Raw genomic sequence first — 10,484 nt, 5'->3', positions numbered from 1 at the left:
GAGATCACTGCTATTACTGTCCAAATCAGTGCTTCCGTATTTGTGCATAAGTAGAAAAAAAGTCCCCCCACCCCCACCCTCTCACCCTCCTATCTATCTTGCCTAACCTGTATAAAGAATATGTGTTTTTTATACAGGTTATGCAGGATAGGTAGGATGGGGGGCGTATGTGGACATTTTTAAGAAAAGTTAGGATTTCCTTCCACTTTAATGACAGACCCCTTAACAATAATTTCATCTAATATTTTTTTTAACAAGATCAATTACAATAGACCTGAAGAGAAAAAGATACATAAAAAGAAAACAAAACAAGGATGGACGACGCAGATAAAAATAAGATACATAAAAAAAAAAAACTTTATTGTCTTGTCACCTAGGTAAGGAAACACTATCATCACCAAAACAAGTTTAAACATCTTACATTTGAGGTTTCTCATCTCTTTCTGATTATTGTCACCAGGACAAATATATAAAGAAAATTTCCCCAATGAGGACACAGACAGCAGTGGTTCCAACCCTTCTACACTTCATCCAAAACTAGATGACTTTAGCAAATTTTTAAATGATCTATTCATAAATGATTTCCCACAGGAATCACGCAAACTTTACCCAAGATTCACATAATTGGAATAAACTGGAAAAATTGGTGAATCCTGGGTGAAAATTGGGTGACTCTTTGGTGGAAACATTTCTAAACTGTCCCCTACGTGTAATGCACATTATTTTTATGTATAATGAAAATCACATTTTAGAAAGATGTAAAGAGTTTCTTAAAACAGGATTACAAGGTATAGAGCGGAACAGAACAGACGTATCATCAAGATGGACATGAAATTTGATGATGAACTTTAGGATTTCTTCTGTCGTGGTCCTCTGAGGTTTACCAGCAGACATGATTCTCCTGAGCTACGAGGTCACCGTAGACCTCCACCTCGCACAGGGTCAGGTATTCACTGCGCCCCGGGATCACCACACTGACGTATTGACCCTCCATTCCATTACAGCAGAAAATTGTCGTAGCATCAGAAACTTGGGTCACCTTACCGCACCTGTGGAGAACAAACAAGGATCAACAGAATGAAACAGAATTTACACTTATTTACTTGGAGGAGGTTTACTAAAGGTGCCCAAAGTGTTCATTAACCACTTGATTTCCGGGCACCTAAACCCCCCTCCTGCCCAGATCATTTTTTTTCTTAGAATGTTTACTTTCTCTTTAAATATATTCATAGGTCAAATCCAGTCATGCAGTAATGTCTCTAATTTTGGGTTCAGGGTGGTGCACTGCTTAGGACCTTTTGTCATTGGGCTTTTGTTTGCATCAGCTGTGTTTTTTTATTATCATACAAGTCTATGAGAAGGCAAAACTCTATTGGAGTAGGTCAATGCAGATCAGAAAAGGTCAAATGCACCTGTCAATGAATTCTGAATGATCTCTGAAGCCTCTCAAACTGATGCCATCGACACAAGCCCAAATCCCATTGACACAGGTAACCGTACAGTGTCCTGTCCCCGTGGTACTCACACCGGGTTGTTATTGTCTGGAGAATTTCCAATTCGGACCTCAGCGCCCATCAACCGTCCCATAGCGTTGTCTGATCGTCCAGTGACTACAACGACATTCACTTTGTATTTCTGTTTCAGGTCTACCTTCCACCAGGGTGATAGGTCTGCATTTGTGTGGGTACAGGAGCCATGAAACCAGTTGGTATCTGTCACACCATCATTGGCCTTGTAAGCGTAACCAATAGGATCAACCATAAGAACTGAACTCTCCGAAGCTTCCCCGCTTCTGGCGATATTTGTGGCTGAAGAAAGAAAAACAAAACACACTCAGTAATTATACATCGTGTACAAAGTATTTCCATTGTTCTAAAGGGGTCTTCACCAAAAAAAAAGGAACTGTAAACTGCAATGTTGTCAATAAATTGACTGAGACAGTGGGATTGATTTACTATAGCTGGAGAGTGCAAAGTCAGGTAAATTTAGAGGTATACTTATTTTAACCAAATGAAAAATACGGATCGTGAAAATGAATTTTTATGTTGTCGGTTTTTCCAACATGTCACCTTCTTCTGTAGGCACTTGTAGTCATCCGGAGGAGAAAGTCGAAAGGAAACGACTTCCCCTATGTTCTGCTTAGTCACAGAGAGGTGGCATCTGATTGGATGCTGGCATCCCATATGTCATTGGTGGACATCTTGAGTCAGTAAGAGTCTATTCAAGACCCTGGCTCCCAGGTTTGGTGCGCATTTCATGTGTGACTAGAGTAGGGACAGGTCAACCATCTGTCAGGGACAGTGATTAGCATTAGGGAGAGGTTCCAGATGAGTAGGAGGAAGTGCAGAGACATGTCATCCTTCTTGGAATCCTCCCCACTTGGATATGGACTGGCCGGGCCACATTCCACCCCTCAAAACAGGTGCTGTCAGCACACCAGAGACCTTCTGCTATTACTCTTCGCTGTTTCATTCTGTGAGCGCTCCCAGTTGGGTTGCCTTCCCGCTGGGCATGTTGGGTATTGCTGAACTTCAATTTCAGCACAATTCTGTTTCCTGCAACTGATGTGATGTACACATGACTAGTTTTTCCGTCAGAATAAACTTTGATGGTTTTTCCGACGGAATTCAGCTGAAGCGGAACTTGCCTACTTGCGATCACACCAAAGTCCAATCGTTTAGAACGCGGTAACGTACAACACTTACGACAGGACTAGAAAAAGTAAGTTAAATAGCCAGTAGCCAATCGTTTTTGGTCCGTCGGAAACAGCATACAGACAAAGGGTTTTCCCGATAGGAATTGATTCCGTCGGAAAGATTTAAAACATGTTCTATTTCTAGGTCCGCCAGAATTTTCAAAAAAAAAAAGTGCACTGAAGCCCCACACACGATCGGAATATCCGATGAAATTATTCTGTCAGACTTTTTCTGCCGGAAAGTCCGACCGTGTGTAAACGGCATGAGTGTTTACCACGCTGCACCTCCACACACACTATTTCAATCAAGATCCAATGATGGCCTGTTCAAATGTTTAAAAAGATCAACCAGTTCCATGGGGTGTTTTCACTTTTTTATATATCTATATTTTACTAAGAATAAGAGACCGGAATAGGCTGTATAAAAACGTTGGAATTGGTCTAGTTTCTAGATGAGTGTTGTTGATACCTTTAGTGCATATCTCTTTAAAATACCTGAAGGAGTTCTTTTGATGACCTACCTGCTGCCATAAGAGTGTATTCAGACCCTCCTCCTCATCTAGTGCACCAAAGTTATTTTTATGTACTTTTTTACCTTTATATTATTCTTACCTCCAGGTGGAGGGCTGCAGCACCAAGCCAGACCCAACGACCCCAGGAAAAGCAAAGCCACCAAAGTCTTCATTCTGGAGGCGAAACCAAGACACAAAGAGTCTGTTACTATAGTATGTTACACGAGAAGGTGATTCTGCATCTCTTCCTCAGTATCATCTCTTCTTTCTCTGGTACTTAAAAATCGCTTTTCCTAGTATTAAAATAAATTCTCTTTTGACCAGATCTGTAATTTCATATACAGTGCCTTGAAAAAGTATTCGCACCCCTTGAAATGTTCCACATTTTGTCATGCTACAACCAAAAATATAATTGTATTTTATTGGGATTTTAAAGTGGCATATAATTGTAAAGTGGAAGAAAAATTATAAATGGACTTCCATTTTTTTTCTAAATAAATAAGTGAAAAGTGTGGCGTGCATTTGTATTCAGCCCCCTTTACTCTGATATCCCTAACTAAAATCTAGTGTAACCAATTGCCTTCAGAAGTCACCTAATTAGTAAATAGAATCCACCTGTGTGTAATTAATCTCAGTATAAATATAGCTGTTCTGTGAAGCCCTCATAGGTTTGTTAGAGAAACTTAGTGAACAAACAGCATCATGAAGGCCAAGGAACACACCAGACAGGTTAAGGATAAAGTTGTGGAGTGACAGGGAAGCTGGTCAGAGTTGACGGGAAGATGGATGGAGCCAAATACAGGGCAATCTTAGAAGAAAACCTGTTAGATTCTGCAAGACTTGAGACCAGGGCGGAGGTCCACCTTCCAGCAGGACAACGACCCGAAACATACAGCCAGAGCTACAATGGAATGGTTTAGATCAAAGCATATTCATGTGTTAGAATGGCCCAGTCACAGTCCAGACCTAAATCCAATTGAGAATCTGTGGCAAGACTTGAAAATTGCTGTTCACAGACGCTCTCCATCCAATCTGACAGAGCTTGAGATATTTTGCAAAGAAGAAGAATGGGCAGAAATGTCCTCTCTAGATGTGCAAAGCTGGTAGAGACATCCACAAAAAGACTTGCAGTTGTAATTGCAGAGAAAGGCGGTTATACAAAGTATTGACTCCGGGGGGCGCCATACAAATGTCCCCCCCACACTTTTCACATATTTATTTGTAAAAAATGTAGAAAACCATTTATCATTTTTCTTCCACTTCACAATTATGTACCACTTTGTGTTGGTTTATCACATGAAATCCCAATAAAATACATTTACGTTTTTGGTTGTAAAATTACAACATGTGGAAAATTTCAAGGGGTGTGAATACTTTTTCAAGGCACTGTATATGACACAACTGAAAGTATATTATATATATATATATATATATATATATATATATATATATATATATATATATATATATATATACATAGTATATTAAAAAAACCACCACATTCATATTTTTAGTTTGGAACTCAGAGGAGGCACCATCTTTGGGTCATATATGTTCCTCCACCCCAAACTCGCTCATCCATGTCTTTATGGACCTTGCTTTGTATACTGGTGCACAGTCATGTTGGAATAGGAAGAGGCCATCCCCAAACTGTTCCCACAAGATTGGGATCATGAAATTGTCCAAAATGTCTTGGAATGCTGACGCCTTAAGTGTTCCCTTCACTGGAACTAAGGGGCCAAACCCAGCCTCTGAAAAACAACCCCCCCCACCATAATCCCCCCTCCACCAAATGATTTGGACCAGTGCAAAAAGCAAGGTCCATAAAGACATGGATGAGTGAGCTTGGGGTGGACTGGCCTGCACACAGTCCTGACCTCAATCTGATAGAGTGGAGACTGCGAGCCAGGTCTTCTCGTCCAACATCAGTGCCTAACCTCACAAATGTACCTCTGGAAGAATGGTCAAACATTCCCATAGACACTATACAAATGTTCAGTCAGCAGATGAGGAGCCCAAAAATATAAACGGTCTCTCGGCTGCTCACTGCTGTACCAGAACTGCAGCGCTCAGAAAAAATAAATAAAAATACAAATAAGCAATCCACTCCTTATTGAGTAAATATTCGCTGACTCTCAATTACAAAATGCAATTTTGATGTGCAAAAATATTATATACACACTCATTAATTCATTAAAGCGGAGGTCCACCCTAAAGTGGACCTTCCGCTCATCGGATTCCTCCCCCCCTCCGGTGCCACAATCGGCACCTTTCAGGGGGGAGGGGGGTGCAGTTACCTGGATAATCCAGGTAACTGCACCCACTTCCGGGATAGCTCTCTGCGGAAAGGGGCGTAACTTACGCCCCTTTCCGCAAGTGCCCGCCTCTTCCCGCAAGTGCCCCGCTGCCTGCTGGGAAACACACAGATCCCAGAGGCAGCGGGGACCGTCCTCATTGCGCAGCGCGGCTCGCGCATGCGCAGTAGGGAACCGGGAAATGAAGCCGAAAGGCTCCATTTCCTGATTCCCATACCCAAGATGGCGGCGGCAGCACTCGAGTGTCGATCTAGAGATCGGCTTCGGATGCCGACATCGCGGGCGCGCTGGACAGGTAAGTGTCACTATTTTAAAAGTCAGCAGCTGCAGTATTTGTAGCTGCTGGCTTTTAAAAAAAAAAAAAAAAACGCGGAGTCCCGGCGGACTCCCGCTTTAACTCTATATCCTTATAACTGTGTATACAAATAGTCCAAAAGACAGGTCAAAAAAAGCCACAAGAATTCTCCAAAGTGAATACTTTCTGTTGGAATTTCTTCACCACCACCGTATTTTGCTACACCACCTTCACACGTGAATTCCACACATAGGAGGCTAGTGATCAGCGGAGGCCCCCTTTGGTCATATTCTTACCGGAATGCACCGATGAATTCAGCATATCACATATACATTATCCCCATCGGCACTGATTTTTTTGGGCTATTTTCTCCTCCTGTTTAATCTTGATCACGCTACTGCTTCAATACTTCCCAATGTTTGTTTACATGAAAAGATGGAACCATACATAGCGTAATCTCGTCAATAGACATGTGCAATTAGTTTTGTACGAATCTCAAATTCGTACGAATTTCTCAAAATTCGTACGTTCGGGAGGATCCGAAATACGAATTGCCGTGCGTCCGAATTCTGTACGGAATACGAATTTTTGTTTACGAATTCCGGATCTCAGTCATTATGCTTATTATGACTTGCGAAAGACTTCTGTAATAGAAGTCAATGTAAGTTGCCTGAAGACATCAGTGAAGCGACTTTCCTCCTCTCTGGGCTGCCAAGAAAAGATCAAAGTGATACAATGTTTCTTCTTCAATGGGCTGAACTCCCTGTGTAGAAGTTCTCAGTTTAACCATTTAAAGACTAAATTTTTTTTGACACTTGTTGCTTACAAGTAAAAATTCAGTATTTTCTGCTAGAAAATCATCTAGAAGCCCCAAAAATTATATATATATTTTTTAGCAGAGACCCTAGGGAATAAAATAGCGGTTGTTGCAATATTTTATGTGACGCGGTATTTGCGCAGAGGTCTTTCAAACGCAAGTTAGCCCTTTTTTTTTTTCGGTCGACCTCTAGAGAGCACTGACATTAGCAGCGTGACATACAGCAATGACACCTGCACCGTGATAGAGTGATCTGACACCAGCACCGTGATAGAGAGCACTGACATCAGCACCGTGATAGAGAGCACTGACATCAGCAGCATGACATACAGCAATGACACCTGCACCGTGATAGAGTGATCTGACACCAGCACCGTGATAGAGAGCACTGACATCAGTAGCGTGACATACAGCAATGACACCTGCACCGTGATAGAGTGATCTGACACCAGCACCGTGACATAACACATGTATGAGGTGAATCTGGGATCGACAACTACAAGCATTCTTTTTTTATATGTGAAATTCTGAAAATTCAGGAATCTTGAGATAATGGAGGCTAGGGAAGGTCAGGGTAGGCAAAGAATCATCTCCTGCACCCTCTTATTTGCCTACCCTGACCTTCCCTCGCCTCCATTATCTCAAGATTCCTGAATTTTCAGAATTTCACATATAAAAAAAGAAATACGAAAATTCGTATTTCGTACGAAACAGAACGGAATTTCGGTCACGAAATACGAATTACGAATTAATTTTATTACGAATCGAAACGGAACAGAACGAAACTAATTTTTTGACGGCGCTCATGTCTACTCGTCAAACCACAGTCAATTTTATTGCAATAAAACAGCCAAATAAAAACTCACAAACATAATCTTTCAATAGGCATAAAATCACAAGACTCAGCGGGTTCATCAAGTTTGTTGCAGTTCAACACATTGCTCACCCATCCCTTCAAATCTGCGTAGTCCACACAAATTACAATCCTCTGGTCTTGTCCACTATCGTTCAACATATATCATACACCGTTACCCTGACGCATTTCGTCTTTAAAAGACATCATCTGAGGGTCTCGGTGTATGTATTTCCTTCCCTTATATATATATTATTTTAATTAATTGATTCAATACCTAATTGTTAATATCCGACGGTGATCTAGCTCTGCTGACGGCGCCGCCATGTTTTCGACGTCATTCAACAGCGACGCAAGATCACCTGACCCGTATGAGGGTCACATGTGCGCTCACGCGTCACCAGGTCACCGGGTGGAAGCCACAACTACCTCCGCCCTTTGTTAATAATTCCTCAACACTCCCAATGGGCATGCGCGTAGGCTCCATTCCGCCGTATTATCACGCACGCCCATAGGTAAATACAGCTGAAAAAAACATTTCAGTGTATCCCGAGGCCTGCGTGTGATAGCAAGGGACATCGGCCTCCTTATATCAACTGCGCATGCAAAGGCAGGCGTCCCAATACTTTTGACAATATAGTGTATATTTGAAAATCCAACAATCCTGATGTATTGACGGACAATCTAATTTCTTGAGGCCCCCAAAAATGGTAGGACAGTACGAATAACCCCTTTTTGGAAAGTAGATGGTCTGAGGCATTTAGGCTCGGTTCACATTAGCCCGCGTTTGCTCGGGCATGGCAGCCCATTCATTTGAACAGGCCGCTGTGCTGCATGAACCGCACAAAAAAGGTGCATGCACCTTTTTAAAATTGTAGCTGCAGTTTCTCTGCGGTTCCCACATGCGCGATCACGATCATGGAAGTGCCATTCAAAATGAATGGCGGCTCCGTGCGTCTTGCAAGAGCAGTGCGATTCAGCTATGAGTGGTTGTGGGTGCAGAATTCCCGCAACCGAAATGCACGGGCCTTCACTAGTGTGAACCGAGCCTTATACCCCGTACAGGCGATCGGAAATCCCGCCAGCAAAAGTCTTATGTGAGCTTTTGGTCGGAAATTCCGATCGTGTGTACGCTCCATTGGACTTTTGCTGGAGGAGTTTCCGCCAGCAAAAGACTGAGAGCATGTTCTCAATTATTAGGTCGGAAAAAGTTCAGATTGGAAATTCCGATCATCTGTACCAATTTCGACACGCAAAATTCCTACATGTGCACAGAAACAATTTGACGCATGCTCAGAAGCATTGAACTTCATTTTCTCGGCTCGTAGTAGTGTTGTACGTCACGGCGTTCTTGATGGTCGAAAGTTCAGAGAACTTTTGTGTGACCGTGTGTATGCAAGCCAAGCGGAATTCTGTTGGAAAAAAGTGTAATTTTTTCTAATAAAAAATTGCATTTGAAAAACCGCTGCGCAAATACAGTGTGGCATAAAATATTGCAGTGACCACCATTTTATTCTCTGGGGTCTCTACTAAAAATAAAATAAAAAATGTATATATAAATATTTATATAATATATATATATATATATATATATATACACAACACACATATATACGTATACATATATATATATATATATATATATATATATATATATATATATATATATATATATATATATATATATATATATATATATATATATACATATATATATATATATATATATATACACATATATATATATATATATATATATATACAAATATATATATATATATATATATACACACACACACACGCCAATCAGCTGGAGTGATGTGACCAGGGTGCATGCGTACATCGTAGGAGGCATCGCTTGATGGGAGATACCATTTTACGGCCACATTGAAATCTATACAAGCAGCCGGGGGAGGGGGGAATCGTAGCTTTCACATTGTGCCTTGCTGTTGCAGGGCGGCTTTACAGTGTGCTGATGGTCTGGTTTTGTGTGTGTTGCAGGGCGGGTTTGCTGTTGGTTTTACCTGTGTGAAAGGGTGGGTTGCAACACAGACAAAACCAGCTTTTCAACAGGGCCATCAGCCGCCCTCCAGCAGCAGCGATGCACAATCTGGGAACTATGGTTATGCCAGCCCAGCTGATCGGCAACTCAGCTGTTGTGCCGTTCCGTACTGCACATGCGCCGTACATACCGGGCACTAGAGCTGCACAATTCTGGCCAAAACGAGAATCACAATTTTTTGGCTTAGCATAAAAAGATCACGATTCTCGCGGCGTAAAATCTTACACGTTATACCAAAAAAAATTGGGCTAACTTTACTGGTTCGTTTTTTTTTTTTTTTATTAATTAAAGTTATTTTTTTTTCAAAAAAATTGAAAGACCGCTGCTCAAATACAATGTGACATAAAATATTGCAACATCCACCATTTTATTCTCTAGGGCAGTGATGGCGAACCTTGGCACTCCTGATGTTTTTTAAACTACATTTCCCATGATGCTCCACTACACTGCAGAGTGCATGAGCATCATAGGAAATGTAGTTCCACAACATCTGGGGTGCCAAGGTTCACCATCACTGGCCTAGGGTCTCTACTAAAAAAAAAAAAAAATATATATATATATATATATATATATATATAAAATGTTTGGGGGTTCTGATTAATTTTCTAGCAAAAAAAATAATTTTAACTGAAACGTACAAATGTCAGAAAAAGGTTTAGTGTTTATCTGCTTGCCGACCGGCTCACGCCGATATACATTCGCAGAAGGGCACATACAGGCAGATTAACGTATCCGTACATTGCCCTTTAAGAAGTGGTTTGCGGGCATGTGTGCACGCCCACTGTGACTCGATGTCCGTGGGGATACCCGCGATTGTCTCACAGAGAGGAAGAACGGGGAGATGCTAATGTAATCAAGCATCTCCCATTCTGCCTAGTGACAGTGTCACTGATCTCTGCTCCCTGAAATCGGGAGCGGTGATCAGTGTCGTGTCA

The 10,484-nt window shown here is 41.5% G+C and overlaps 1 protein-coding gene across 1 annotated transcript in view; it reads right to left on the bottom strand.

The window, feature by feature from the left end:
• Window positions 1-374: 374 nt before the first annotated feature.
• LOC143997906 (uncharacterized) overlaps window positions 375-10,484 on the bottom strand; it is a 79,353-nt gene continuing 69,243 nt past the window's right edge. Inside the window, exons 4-7 of the mRNA XM_077493727.1 lie at window positions 7,505-7,635; window positions 3,308-3,415; window positions 1,526-1,808; window positions 375-1,049 (exon numbers count right to left, since the gene is read on the bottom strand). Coding sequence (XP_077349853.1) covers window positions 881-1,049; window positions 1,526-1,808; window positions 3,308-3,415; window positions 7,505-7,635 — 691 coding nt within the window. The 3' untranslated portion in view covers window positions 375-880. The remainder of the gene's footprint in view (window positions 1,050-1,525; window positions 1,809-3,307; window positions 3,416-7,504; window positions 7,636-10,484) is intronic.

The sequence above is a fragment of the Lithobates pipiens genome, unplaced genomic scaffold (genome assembly GCF_037356315.1).
Source record: "Lithobates pipiens isolate NorthernLeopardFrog02 unplaced genomic scaffold, aLitPip1_a1.2 Scaffold_19, whole genome shotgun sequence".
Lineage (NCBI taxonomy): Eukaryota > Metazoa > Chordata > Amphibia > Anura > Ranidae > Lithobates > Lithobates pipiens.
The sequence above is the reverse complement of the archived record's forward strand: the minus strand, read 5'-3'. Positions and strand labels throughout refer to the sequence as shown.